We start from the raw sequence: 14,785 nt of genomic DNA, 5'->3' as shown, positions 1-14,785 counted from the left end.
TTCTTTAATATTGTACATGTTATTGCGGTTTTAAATAACTATACAAGTGATGACTTGAAAGTTGTACTGTACACTGATTTTTGTTTTATCCAAGCCTACACAAAATGCTCCTTTAGACTGAAACTGTGAGATTAATTCATACTTAAATCGCAATAAATACAATACCATTGCCTAAAATCAAAATATGACATTTAGTTCATAAAAAAAAAAAAAAAAAAAGTGCAATATAAAAGTGATGTGGCCAAGTTTCAGAAACCACCTTCAGCACAAGTCAACAAGGGCCCAAATTACAGTTAATGCTCAATCCTGCTCAGGTTGAGACATGGGAAACTGATGAGTTTATGGAAGAAAAAGTTAGTTAATATTCCTCTGAATATTACACATGATCAAATAATAATTTCCACCGGTCACGTAAGTACTTACATAAAGTGAAAGTAACTCAAAAATTGTCCATAGAAATGTGCGTGTGTGTAATTGTTAAAACTAAACATCTCCAGAACTTGCATACATTCTTGTTTACCTTTTGGCTTGTATTTTTTCCAAAGTGGAAGACAAGGTCAAACTGTCCACCAAGTTTTGGTGTCGTTAACCATAAATTAAACAGAAATGCTCAAAATGTATCCGTCCTCTTGCTGTTTGGTAAAAGCATCATCCTTGCTCAGTGGATTTGGTTTAGTACGAAAACCTTTGGCAATTCATCGTTGCTCCCAAAAGCTCCAAGTCGTTCAAAAACTGTATGCAAACTGAATTTATCACAGGCATTCAGTGTCCACAGTGTTGCAGCAATCTGCCTTCTTCACCATAATTCCAGGTTTTTAATATTGGCAAAACCAGGATTATCCCTGATCTTCCAATATGTTCCGTTGTAAATCCAAACTTCCCTTCCAGCATCATCCAAAGTTTTCCTTTAAGATGGGAATATTTTAACATTCCAACTCTAATTCATATGAAGAAATCACTTGTAGGGTTGATGTCAACTCACCTGAAGAAGCGAGGGATATGCTCCTCTCCTTTCTTGGCTAGAATTTTCCTCCTTTCTCTTTGCTTTTCCTCCACTTCATCCTTCTTTTTATCGGTCTCCTCTATTTTCCCCTCCTCAAGAAGCCTAACAACACCAACACAGAGCAAACTTTAAACAGACAATCTAAAAAAAGCATTTCATGGCCTTTCATGGACATGGAGAGAATCCATTTATCTAATACTCTTAGATCCTTCTGGCTCAAACATCTGTCTATGTATCATTGTCTATTAAGAAGGTCTCACTTTTGGTCAGGGCGCAAGCGTGTATCTGTAGGGGGCAGCAGGGGCTTAAGGTCAGGGGTCAGCTCATTCATCTCCATTGCAAAGCTAGAGAAGCCATAGTAAATCAAGTAGTTCTTGGGCTGTGGGTCTGTAAGGAAGCACAGATATTCTGACAACATCTGCCAATACAAAGATACATCTTTCATTTATTTGTTTTGTCAGACACACCAGTGACAAAATAAAAAATGATCCCATTCAGCATTGACTCAATACATTCCTGGTCTTCTTGTGAACAATGAACCTATTTCACAGTGATGACATTTTTCCAGATATTAACATTGTAAATCTATTTTTTTATATGTTTTCGGTTTAACAAATTTAATGTTCATTTATAACTATACTTTGTGTTTTTTAACTTGGCATTCATTTACAGAAAACTAGTAAATGCTACTGTGTGACTGTTTCTAATAAAACAGCTGAGGGAGTTCCTGAGGGCTGATCATTGACTTAAATATAAATAAATCAGTATTCAATAAAACGAATGAAAGATGACTACTCACTTGGCTTCCAGATACACTGTGGATTTGGAAGGGTGTCACAGAAGATGCCTTCATGCCAAAATCCACCAAAACGATGAATGACATTACCAGTCTGGTCTAGAACTTGACCCTGCACTTCGTTTTTGGAACCATCTGAACCCCAGTAACGTGACTGAGAGGGGAAAAAATTCAGCATTTGTACAAAGACTTCATCTATATATACTCAAATGAACAAAATTTGCTATCAAAATCAAACACACCTTGACAAATGTGATCTTACAGGTGCAGACCGAACTTTTCAGGTTGCGAATAATGACTTCGCCATAGTGCTCAAGGTATCGCTGCTGAGTGAGGACATTGTGGATGCACGTCACCACTTTGTTCCATTCGTAGTGGTCTCCGTATCTACAATTAAAGAAAATCAAACATCAGAATTCTTCAGAATTAAGATTCCACTCCACCGACACCGAAGCAGATACTTGCTTTTTTAGAGTCACATTCACCATCCCTGTTGGCATAATCTCCAAAGATTTGCCCCAAAACTTGTTCTTCCATCTCTGGTCTGCTCTCAGCATGTAGAATACAAAAAAAAAAAAAGGAAAGAATGAGATTCAAATTCAAACAGACAGTACATTAAGACATCATCACATAGGCCTTAAAACATACCCTGCCAGAAGTTGAAATTGTTTGACTCTGCATGACACGCAGATATTGGAGGATGATGGGAAACCTGAGGGCAAATAAAACCACAGAATAAACAACTGCTTTATCGCAATTTATCTGATATATAATTAAATGTGATTATTAATTACCTGTTCACTGATGTAGCGGAAGCCTCGGTCTTCTCTGAGACACTCAAATGTCTCTCCCAGAACTGGATTAAAAGGTTTGTAACGGTTGCGATACTGAGCTGTGGCATAGCCAGATATGGCAAAAGCAGCAATATAAACCTTTATAAAGGACAAAAACAGAATTTTCTAAATATAAAGAAGTTCACTACTGTTCAAAAATTTGGTGTGTTATGTGTGTGTGGGGGGGGGCTGTTTTTGTGACATATCAGGACCCAACTCTGTATAATCACATGGGTATGACACAGGTATTACAAGGAGAGGGTGACTTATGAGGACATAACCCATGTCCCCATTTTTCAAAACGCTTATAAACCATACAGAAAGAGTTTTTTGAGAAAGTAAAAATGCACAAAGTTTCCTGTGAGGGTTAGGGTTAGGTGTAGGGTTGGTGTAGGGCCATAGAATATACAGTTTGTACAGTATAAAAACTATTACGCCTATGGGATGTCCCCACTTTTCACAAAAACAATTGTGTGTGTGTGTGTGTGCGTGCGTGTGTGTGTGTGTGTGTGTGTTTTTTTTTACTTAAATCAGCACCAAATCAGCTTATTAGATTGATTTCTGAAGGATCATGTGACACTGAAGACTGGATTAATGGCTGCTGAAAAAAAAAGCTTTTCCATCACGGGATTAAATTACAATGGAAAATAGATTCATATAGAAAAAAAAAACATTTTAAATTGCAATAATATTTCACAATATTATTGTTTTTGGTTGGATCAATTAAAAGCAGCCTTCTTTAAAAAAAAAAAACTTTATAGTATACAGATAAATTAATAGTTAACTATATCATTTATACACTTCTAAATTAATCATTCCTTTTGTGATCATTCGGACATATACAGTTTTGCTGAAGTTTCTGTAATTATTACCATCCTCTGGTAGGGGTCATCGGTATGATTGGCAGTGTCTAGTAGGTCAGAGTATTCCAGCTCCTCACAGAGTCTCTGCAGCAGGCACACTGGCTCATTCAGAGCTGCTGGCATGGAGACACGGGAAAGATCCTTCCCTATGTTGTTGTAGAGGATAGTCATCAATCCGACGTGGCTGTTGTCAGGGCAGACTGCAGGCAGAGTGGTACGACGTCCGGTGTTCTTTACGCTGTTCAATTTTGGCGCTGCCTTTGAAAGGCTGGCCCTGTACTTGCGTGAAGCCATTGCTGTTGAGTTCATGAGAAAAAGATAATGTTGTAACACAATGTAATAGATTTACATGAACAGAACTAAATTACAATTAAAAAAGAAATTGGGGTTGATACAGTTTTTTGTCTCTTAAGCTGCAATAGTTTGATCAAGAATAAACCACAGACAAATACTGTGAAATAATAATTTTTACATTTGTAATTTATTCCTGGCATGCTAAAAAAATTAATTTTCAGCAGCCATTACTCCAGTATTCAGTGTCACATGATCCTTTAAAAATAATAAATGAACTGAGCACAAACTTTAGAGTGGTAATAAATATGGACACCTAAACACCACACACATACTATATGTGCCTACAAAGAATTTATAATTTTACTAACCACGAGCCTCATCAGGCTCTGAATTACTGGATCCATCACTCAAACCGGACTCGTCGGACATCTCAGAAGAGCTGGCACACATAAGCTCATCACATGCGTCAAAATACTCTGCCGCTGAGTCAGCCACCGAGGGTGCACGGAAAGACAAACTACGGCCTGAGCCAGACTGAGTGAAACAGAGACAGACATGTAGGTAGTCAGAAACTGTAAGCTTTATTCTACCATACTGCTATGACAATAAAAATATGAGATGACGAAAGAGCCTGGCGGCATATGAAGTAGGTGAAACCCATCAACCTATATACAGAATTAAGAAAGCAGAGGGTGGAGGAGAGAAAGAAAGAGTTGAAAATTGGAACAGGATGAGTAGGTTCTGGGCAGAAAGAGACACACCTTCCTTTGTAGCACAGTACGGAAGGACTCTTCTGAGGAGTCGGAGGACACTGACAGTTTGTGGATTTTGGTGTGACGGGACTTAACATCTAACTGAAGATACACATACACACACACACATCTATGCAGTAAAACATAACATGTAATGCACTGAAAATAAACTATTAAACCAGTGGTTCTCAACCATTTGGATTTAAAGGCCCCTCATTGTCCACAACGACATTCAAAGACCCCATAACTTGTGAAAATCAGCCACAAACTGTTCCAAATCTGTGCAAGTTTCTTTTTTCTGACAAACATAAAAGAAGATATTTTGAAAGATATGGGTAACCAAACAGCTTTTGGTCCCCATTGATTTCCATGATATGGAAAAAGTACTTGTTAATGGGGACCAGTGACTGTTTGATCACCAGCATTCTTCAAAATACCTTCTCAAAAAGAAACCCAAACAGGTTTGGAAAAACTTAAGGGTGAGTAAAAGATCACAGAATATTTATTTTTGGATGAACTACTCCTTAATAACTATGAAATAATCAGCAAATCAGTTATTTATTTAGCATATTTTAATGCTTGTTTTAAATCATTTCAAATCATCTTGAACTTTTTTAGAAATCTGTTGAGGCCCCTGATTAAGAACCACTTTATTAAAGCATTTACTAGCAGGGGAGTTTGTTTTTAAGCTCTATAAGCTTAAAGCATCTTTAATAACAAGATAAGCTATAGTAAATCTATTCTCTTGAGAAAATTTCAAGGCAATACTGCAGCACTTTGTGCTTTTCAATAAATAATATAAGTCCGTGTCACCTCAGCCAGGCTGCAGAGGTTGTTGATCTGGGCAGAGGTGGTCTGGTGAAGCTCCCTGCTGGACCAGGTCTCCTGCAGCCTTTGGCGCTCCTGAGCAAGTGCCTCATGTGCAGTACGCAAAGAGGCATGGACTATAAAGAAAAAAAAGACACAGTTCTGACCTTATATAACTAATACAGCAATAAGCATAAACTGGGTTTAATTTCAACTGTAAAAACATGAAGGTGTTATCCTTCCATACCTTTCAAGGACATGGAGCAGATGTCTTGGTGGAGTTTCTTGCTTTCTGCTGAGGTGGAGGCTGGTGGGGTTGCCTGGGTGGAGACATAATCAGGGATTGAAGGGACAGAGGTTCCCAGGTGGGCAGAACTGGACAGGTGGCTTGATGATAGCTACATTAAAAAAGTGGGTAGAAAAAAAATAGGTAACATTCAGAAGCTATAGTACATGTACTAAAATACAATTTAGACTACCATTCAGTGAATTAATTTTATGTAGAAAGGATGTATTCGATTGATCAAAAGTGAGAGAGAGACAAATAATAAAAATTTCAAATAAATGCTGTTCTTTTGAACTTTCTATTTATCAAAAAATCTTGATTTTTTTATTATTATTTTTAATTGCAATGATATTTAACAATAAGTAAGAGACTTAGAAAAATAAACAATTTTGTGGAAATATACAATATGAGAAAGGCAATAGAACCACCATTTGGTGTAAAGCTTTTTGCTACTTGGTATGTGTCGAAAGTTACAAGGAATTTACAATCAGTGTTTCTTGTGCTGACTTACCGATTTAGTAATCCCGCGAAATGGCTTCAAGTAAAAAAGGAGTTGACTAAATTAATGGCGGTTTTGTAGCTCTAATGCTCACTATAGAGTAGCACAACACAAATGCCTGACTGCGGTATGCAAAAATAAAATGAAATAAAAAATACACAGAGATCTTTGGGATGACACTGCACAAGAATATGGAATAAATTGCATTATGGTTTCCAAACCTTTGTGGAAAACATGAAATAATCCCAATGGCAGGGTGATCCCTATAGGCAAAGATTCAAATTGCTTCCAAGGCTTTATCTCAGATATCCTAATATCAAGTAGAAGAACATGTAAACTGAGCATCCTCACCGTTCCAAGAGCCTCAACTCGAGACAGAGTGCGTGAATGACCCCAAATCTTTCCACTCTTCTTTTTGTGCTTGTCGAGAAGGAGATTCTATGGGTCAAACACATGTGGAAACAGTTACTTGCAAGTTATTTTAGTAAAGGCCTGTCTTCACCCTGCTGCTTTTACTAACTTGCATGCTGATCATTCTCTGGAGATCTCCGTTATCGACCGTTTGGCCAGACTCAAGAGAGTGCAACTTTTGGACCAGCCGTTGCAGCTCATTCATCTCCATTTGACAACGGGTAAGCTCTGGAAAACAACCCACAGCGGTGCATCTTATTCTGTGCTCATGCATCCGTTTATTACAGTTTCACTAGTCTTTAAAAGCAGAGCTGTACCTTGTGCACAGATGTCAGGTTCTTGGGTCTGTAGCCAAGCTGACACTTTCCCATTAACGGCACGATTGACACATGGCAGAGGTTCACCCACATAAGACGTGCCCTAGAATTGTTCATAAGACATTCATTTGTAACTTCCCTCAGACAAATAAACAATTACATCACCGACGCATCTATTAGTGTACATTTACAGATAAAACCACCATCTGGGACACTGAGATCTAATCACTAATTCATCTTGTACTTAAACTGTGAGGACACATTCTCCTAATCCCTGGTGATTTAGAGGGCAGCAGGAAGTCAATGTAGAAACCACTTTACTCACCATGTCCTGCATGGGACTGTTTTTGTGAGATAAATGACTGCTCTGGGACAGGGCCTGGAGGAAGCCATTGTGAACGTGTGCAGCCTCGTTTTTCTTATACATCCTGTGGGCACTCAGCTTGGTGACCCATAAGTAATATAAATCTGGAGTCTTGGCCTAGTTAGAAAAGTAAATTACTTTTTTGACAGTGAATTTATTTGTTAACTTGATTAAATAATAGCATAATTTGTTGGATGAAGGAAAGGTAGTCACATGACATGCAGGTAAACAAATGAAAAACTTAATCCTTTTTAGAATGTTTTATTTTGATTGTTTTTATTTTCAAATGATGGATTTAGCTCTTCATAAACTCTTGAACCCACTGCATTTCCTTTAAAAACCTTAAGGGTTTTGTGAACCCCAGTTTGGATGATCCTGGACTAGTGCTTAAGAATTCATCTTATGGAAGCCCATTTTAGTCAAAGAATTAAAAATAATAATAATTCATTGCAACTTCTCAAAAGTTGGATTTTTTTACTTGCAATTATGAGAGGTTAAAATCAGGATTGCAAAATATAAACTGACTTTTATTCTTGCAATTCTGAGTTTAACTCTAATTCTAAGATTGTATCTTACAGTTCTGAAATTATCCCTCAGAATTCAAAGTTTACATCTCAGAATTCTAACTTTATTATTTTATATTGTGTTTACATTTTGCAATCTGTAAAAAGTCTTAATTGTGAGATATGAACTCACATTGTAATTGAGGAAAAAATCTGAACTGTGAAAGTCACATGTACCATTTAATTTTGTTTTTATCCCATGGCAAAAACAAGCTTCCATAAAACCAAAGATCATATTAGCTTTAAAACAAAAATGTATACATTTCATTCAATTAAGGCAAGAAATTTGCAATAACTTACTTTCATGTGATACAGAATGTCTCCAGCATCCAGATCTATGCGCCTTGCTTTTTTGTTCACTGACATAACTGCAAGACTGACATCTAGTGAACCGTGCATTTTCCCTTTGGAAAACTGTAAAAAAAAAAAAAAAAAAAGGCTAGATCCAACATCTGCCGTTTCTGGTAAGGAAAAAGAACATTAGCATACTCACATCATGATGGTTTTTTGAATATCGCAGGATCCCTTTATCCAAGACAAAGTATCTCTGTAAGAAAGTATAACTTTAAAGTTCATTCCATTTTACACTGTTCTACAACTATCTCTACAACTATTAAGAAAAAGATTACATGAAACACATTTTTTTCTCATACCTTATGCCACCCGTTAAGAGGCCACTTTCTCCTCTTCATCAAATAGCCGTCACAGACTCCTGGAGTGTTCGCATCCTGCATGTTTTCTCCAGGGAAGGTCACATCCACAGGAAAGTCATTCATTACTTCCCAATCTTTAATGTTCTATTTGGAACAGAGGGAAAAATGCAATCACAGTTGATGTACAACAGGGCGTCTCTTATTTAAAACATGTAATCCCTGAACGAAACATAACTGTTGAACTTGTCAAGACACATAAACTTGTTGGTTTGGCTTTCACGCCATCTGATTGGACACTTGTTAGGTGTTGAGCAACTGGTTTCAAAAACGCAAAAGGGCAGAACTATTACTGCTAGCTTTTCACATATGTACTTGTAAGGAAAATATTTAGGTGTGTCCAAAAACCAGTTGAAGAAACCAGAGTTTGAGTGTGTTTATGTCTAGCATATGGTACAAACCAGCCGTGAGTGACGTGAGGATGCTGTGCTGCTGCTCCTGGAATGAGTGGGCTTCTGCCAGCTGCTAGACACCTTCTCCACACCACCCAGCTGGGACTGGACGTGGTCCAGTGAAGACCCATGGGAGTCCATTTTGAAAATGTCCTCTTGTGCACTTATTAGTCGAGATTGGTGTGAAAATACACTCTGCTAGAGACTCCTTATCATTGTACACTAAAGCACAATATGTCTGCAAAGCAAGGAGTTTGCATTATTGGATTATTAGAAAGACAAATCATTTATTGGTTAGTCAGACAAGCATGTGTTAGGGTTGCTAAGAAAGTCAATTGTATACCATATTATGCAGAAGGGTTAGGAAAACATTTAGTCATATTGTCGAAAAAATACCATGAAAACACTATAATTTTTTTTATACCGTTTAGATTTTTAGTACAGTGGAACTATAAAAGACAATTACTTAATTTTGAAAATAACGTCTTTGTGATACTGCACTTATTTTTTTTATTCAAACAGTACATGAAAATATAGGTTTGCCTTTGTTTCCGGGCTACTTTTATGGACGTTTTGTACAATTAAATGCCATAATAGCCAGTGCAGTGGGCTAACAGGTACAGTGACAGCAAACAAAAACAGAAGCAAAACAGTGTCCAGAGAACACCTCTAATTTAGTTATCTAACAGCAGGGATCTGCCTTAGCCAACACTTCCTAAGCATGACTTTTTAACTTCTGCCCTTTACTAGATCACATTGGTTCATTGGTCTCATAAAAACTTTAAATGGCTTAATATGAAACACAACAAGATCACAGTGATGCAAATTAAAGAAATCAAAATAATACACTCATAATTACATAACAGTCTAATCATTTAGACCAACGAAACACCTGTATTGCTGTTTATTCTTAATTACATACCGACAGATTATTGAAAAATAAATATTCCTGGATATAATCCGAATGGAATGTCATCAGAAGGGTGTGACAGAAACCAAACATGTTTTCTGGAATCTCGTATCGTCTTGACAACACTGACAAGCTCATACATGCTCATTAAACTGGAATGAGGGCAAATTATATTTTTTGCAAACAGCTGAAATTGCAGTAAAGTAATGAACTATTTGATTACATAATTGGCAGTAAATATCTGTGGTAAAAGCAATTGCCATTTTTTCAATCATTACCAAAAATCATCATTCATCATGTAAGTTTTAAATTGTTTTAGATATCCTTTTTTATGGAAGGCATAATATGTACAGTAACACATGCTTATGGTTCGTAACCTCACAAAGGTAACAGTCCCGGGAGAGGCTTAGCGTCATTGATAATTGGCTTTGAAGAACCCTTTATAGCAGCCCTTAGCTTGAATAGCTTTTCACCGTGAGCATGCTGACAGGTCACAGTAAATATGATGTACAGCATCAGGAAAACACAGTGTGACATACACAAAATAGCATAGAAATATCATCTAGTAATTAACAGTATGGCTTATTCATTTTACTTGACTCTAGATTTCACTGTCAATTATGATTTTAAAAATGTATAATTAAACAGGTTTGGTCAGACAAAGTAGCCATTCCTCATTGTCTAGTATGTGAAGCATCATCAAGCTTGTTGAGAAACTTTATTTTTATTAAACAATATCAATTTACAGACTCAAATGGGGAACAATAAAATGCATGTGACAAAATATGCACTCTTCCAATTACATCTCATTCATATATAAATGTCCATCTGTGTATTACTGAGAAACTAAATAGCCTAGTTTAGCTGAAGACTTGCTCTTTATAATTGAAAGTTAAGATGAACTCTACAGAATAGAAAACTATATTGTACAGTTCCTACTGTACCTATCACCCCATGATCACAAGATGCCGATGCCAATAAAATTAATTAATGTCCATCTAAGAAATGTAACTCTTGGATGTGCTTTAAAACTATCGTGTTTGAACAACTGATATATATATATATATATATATATATATATATATATATATATATATATATATATATAGTTACAGGCAATTCAGGCTTGTGTTTTTGTTACTTCTCCAGTTAGGTTCACCATGCACTTAATACATGCTGCTTTCCATACACATCCGTTTCCAAACAGTAAATATACAAATCCACTTCAAACATATACTTCTACTGCTACCAGCATTTAAAACCACAAAGTTTCTTTAAGTATTGTAACTCAAGCTCTTACCTGAGGTGCCTGCTCTTGGCCAGCAGCGTGTGGTGTATCTCTGAGTGATTCCTTACAAGCACCTGAGTTTGACGTTCCCCCATTTGTATAACTTTGCGTCACTCTACTCTCAGAACAGGAAACCAGTTCAACCACTTTCTACTAAAAATGCATGAATGAAGATTTTTCATGAGCATACCAGACCGATGTATGGCGGACAGCTCACAAACTATCCTCCACTGGTGACTAAACATCCTCCAAATCCATCTGAGGCTCACGTCCAACTCATTATCCGCATTAGTCTCTTAAAAACTGTTGGAATTACAGGCATTTCACTGACAGCCAGCCATTCAGATGCATTACATCTGAAACTATTGAAATGCTCTGCCATTACCTGTTAAGTGAGATGAGATAACCTCCAAATGTAGTCATATTCAACTGGGTAACCCTCTATTGGTTCATATATTACCACACACAGAGCACCTACATTTAATTAATAGAGAGGTTTTACAAATTCACATGATCTTTGTAATTGTAAAACTGGCTTAAAATAAACTCAAAATATGAAGAACAGAAGCACTTCTACACTGAACCCAGAGTTATAACCATAAAGGACTAAATGACCTAGATTAACATAAAGTAATCCAGAGATTAGCACTAATCAGGATCCGTGACCACTAGCTAGTGTTTATTTTGGCAGTACAAACACGTTTCTCTTGGCTTTTTAACTTACAAATCAGTTCAAATACACTTTAAATTGTTTAAATATACAAAGGGGCATAGGTCGCCATGATTTTGCCAGGGAAGACATGTTCCTGGATCAACATTATGGTCCAAAAATATAGACTTAACCCAATCCCTAACCCTACCCATAATTTATTCCTAGAATCAGTGGGAAATGATAGCTGATTAACAAGGGTATAAAACACCTAACCCTAATCGTAAGCCTAAAACGGATATTTTCTGAAAATGTATATCTCAATTCTGATTGGTTGGTTGGAATGTTGTTCCAGGATCAACAAGGTGGTTGATCCAGGAACATGTTGTACTTGGTGAAATCATACTTACCGGGCCTCTACCCTGCTCCAGGAGAGCTACTGTCCCACAGAGTTCAACTCCAGTCCTAACCAAACACACACAAACAAGCAAGCCAAGGTGTTCAGGGTTACCTGAAAATTACAGGTGTACTGGAGCAGGATTGGAATTGAAGTCTGCAGGATTGGAGATCCCTTGCAAAAAAAGAAAAAGAGACAAAAAAAAAAAAAAATAGGCACATTGACATTTGGTGCCAAGCTTTATGGGGTATGTTGTCACAAAGGAACCTGCCATTAAATAGCCTATTAGTGGCTCTTCAGAAACATTTAACAGTAAAACAATTATTAACAAATATACATAGCGAATATTGTTATTCTTAAATTGTATAAGATTACAAAATGTCATTGAAATTTTACTTTGAAAAAATTACAGAATTATTGCTAGTATTATTCTCATTTAATGTTTTTAATTAGTCATTTTAAACCAACATACAAAATCACTGCTAGAGAACACAGCTGAGATGTTGTCTTTATCAAATATAGCCCGTCTTCACATTATGAACAGTCACAAACAAAAAATTCACCTCCAACTATAGCATATACAAGACCAAATAAGAAACTTTAAATAACTCAATTTTATTGTGTGTATTTTATGTCAACCATACACAGCTGTTCATTTATTTTATACAATTCAAGCTGCTGCTTCCTGTATTGTTGAAGTATCTTTATCTGTAACAGCATTTGTGGAGTCCCCAGAGCCTTGCTGTTTGACGTACTGCTGAAGGAGGGCGGAAAGGTGAGCTGGATGGTGACGCAGCATTGAGACAGTCCGTGAAGTCATCATGGTTAGACCACCAACTATCTCACCCTGGATAGTGGTCATAGACGGGAGTCTGGAGTAACTGAGAATGCCTTGATATGAAAGCAATGTGTTCTCTATACAAGCGCCTGAAAGGAAATGGTTCAGAAAGCCTGTGAGACAATACCAACAATTTTTAGAAGATTTTTAAAGGAATAGTTTACTCAGAAATGAAACAAAAATGCTTGATCAGTGCTTATTTTTCTGCCGGTTTAGATGAGACACCTTTTTCACTTTTCACTTGAGAATGCAGTATTATGTGGAATAGAGGACTATTTTAGCACGAAGCAATGATTTGAAGTTAAAAAAAAAAAAAAAAGCATGCTACTTTTTATTCACAAAACATTTATTGCCTAGAGGTCATGTGGATTACTTTTTTTTTATCAGCTGTTTGAATTCTCATTCTGACGAAACTCCTTTACTGCAGAGGATCCATTTTGAGTGAACCATTCCTTTAAGAATGCAAGTTCATGCTTAAGAAACACTCACCTAACAGCACCATCTGAGGACTGTGTTTTAACGCTTGGAGCATCTCTTTAACTTTTGGCTCTTTACTAACAAATATCACAGTCTGGCCAACAAATAGAGGCAACAGGTTACTGTAAATGCTGTTGCTGAGAAAGGACCTTGTCACCTGAAAAGAAACACAAAAAATTGTCACAAAGCAGTAGCGCACATCTCAAAAGCGGTAAGCATCACTATAGTCTGGCATTACCTGGTTTGGGAAGAACTTGACACTGATATTGTGTCTGTTCAGTTTGTGTTTCAGCACCATGAGGTCCTCTGCATTGATTGCATTGTTTTGGACCACAGCAATCATCTTACATTCCTTAAACAAGTTTTCTAGGTCTTTCCTCAACAAAACTGCCAGAGCACTTTCCTAAAAGGAAAGAGAGTATAGATATATCACTTAAACACTTAAAATGATGCACTTGAAGCATTGTAAGATAATGTTTAGTATGTAGGCTATGGCAATGATTGACCTCTTCAGTCTTTCTGACTCGTGGAGCCAAAGCAGCAGGAGGAGCTGCAGGTGTGGGGGGAATGTACTCTGTGACAGCCATCAGCTTCTGCTTCAGAAAGTGTACTGGCTTTCTGTGACGAGTAACAGCTTTGGAGCCATGACGAACACTCTGGCTTAATGGCAGCCATCCTGTAGGTTATAATATATAAATATTAATAAGAATAACATTAATGCTAGAATATACACATTACTATTTAAATAACACTATGAATGTTAAGGATGCCACAAATGATTCACTAATATCAATGAAACCATCACATCTGGTGTTTTAATCATGAAAACAAATACAAGGGCTTGCCGAAAATCCCAAATGCATACATAACAAATGCTAAACATGAAGAGATGTAGCAAATAACATTAAGTACCTCACATATGAATTGTTTATTCTCTGATAGATGATGGTTATGCTGTACAGTACCACAAATAGCAATTTACATGGTTGTAAATGACAGGTATTGTCATTTTATATATGTTATTTACGTATAATATTGCAATGATATCAAACCATACTCTTACCCGATTTCGGGAAAAGCCTGCTACACAAGGTCGCTGCCATCTTGATCCGGATTTGACGTGGGTTTTGTTGAATCGTACTTACAAAATAAAAGTCTTTATGGTTCCGTTAAAAAAATTGATATAGATAGATTTTTTTACTATCTATACCACACAATTATATTTTTATTTAAGGTAATTAAAATCTATATTAATTTAGAATATCAAATTAATGATTGGTTGATTAACTTATTTTTTTCCATATTTTATTCATTCCTAAATTAATTCCAAAAATAA

The 14,785-nt window shown here is 36.6% G+C and overlaps 2 protein-coding genes across 4 annotated transcripts; both read right to left on the bottom strand.

Moving 5' to 3' along the window:
* Positions 1 to 194: 194 nt before the first annotated feature.
* osbpl7 (oxysterol binding protein-like 7) lies at positions 195 to 11,455 on the bottom strand. Of its 3 annotated transcripts, XM_026276251.1 has the most exons (23): positions 11,101 to 11,453; positions 8,900 to 9,128; positions 8,442 to 8,585; positions 8,282 to 8,335; positions 8,089 to 8,202; positions 7,187 to 7,342; positions 6,862 to 6,964; positions 6,654 to 6,772; positions 6,485 to 6,571; positions 6,146 to 6,169; positions 5,596 to 5,746; positions 5,355 to 5,485; positions 4,551 to 4,643; positions 4,158 to 4,323; positions 3,505 to 3,791; positions 2,594 to 2,731; positions 2,448 to 2,511; positions 2,265 to 2,343; positions 2,042 to 2,186; positions 1,803 to 1,953; positions 1,264 to 1,390; positions 983 to 1,105; positions 195 to 905 (listed from the first exon to the last, which is right to left on the bottom strand). In XM_026276251.1, exons 2-23 carry the CDS (start codon positions 9,029 to 9,031, stop codon positions 797 to 799), a joined length of 2,697 nt encoding a protein of 898 aa, XP_026132036.1. In that variant the 5' UTR covers positions 9,032 to 9,128; positions 11,101 to 11,453; the 3' UTR covers positions 195 to 796. The 3 variants fall into 3 exon arrangements, with proteins under 3 accessions (XP_026132036.1, XP_026132039.1, XP_026132038.1); XM_026276254.1 differs by lacking the exon at positions 4,551 to 4,643 and having other exon boundaries at positions 11,101 to 11,455; XM_026276253.1 differs by lacking the exon at positions 6,146 to 6,169 and having other exon boundaries at positions 11,101 to 11,450.
* Positions 11,456 to 12,727: 1,272 nt separating this feature from the next.
* On the bottom strand, positions 12,728 to 14,655 carry mrpl10 (mitochondrial ribosomal protein L10). Its single transcript, XM_026276250.1, has 5 exons — positions 14,513 to 14,655; positions 13,956 to 14,125; positions 13,688 to 13,852; positions 13,462 to 13,606; positions 12,728 to 13,061 (listed from the first exon to the last, which is right to left on the bottom strand). Exons 1-5 carry the CDS (start codon positions 14,550 to 14,552, stop codon positions 12,805 to 12,807), a joined length of 777 nt encoding a protein of 258 aa, XP_026132035.1. The 5' UTR covers positions 14,553 to 14,655; the 3' UTR covers positions 12,728 to 12,804.
* Between the last annotated feature and the right edge of the window lie 130 nt (positions 14,656 to 14,785).

Source organism: Carassius auratus, chromosome 12 (genome assembly GCF_003368295.1).
Source record: "Carassius auratus strain Wakin chromosome 12, ASM336829v1, whole genome shotgun sequence".
Classification (NCBI taxonomy): Eukaryota; Metazoa; Chordata; class Actinopteri; order Cypriniformes; family Cyprinidae; genus Carassius; species Carassius auratus.
The sequence above is the reverse complement of the archived record's forward strand: the minus strand, read 5'-3'. Positions and strand labels throughout refer to the sequence as shown.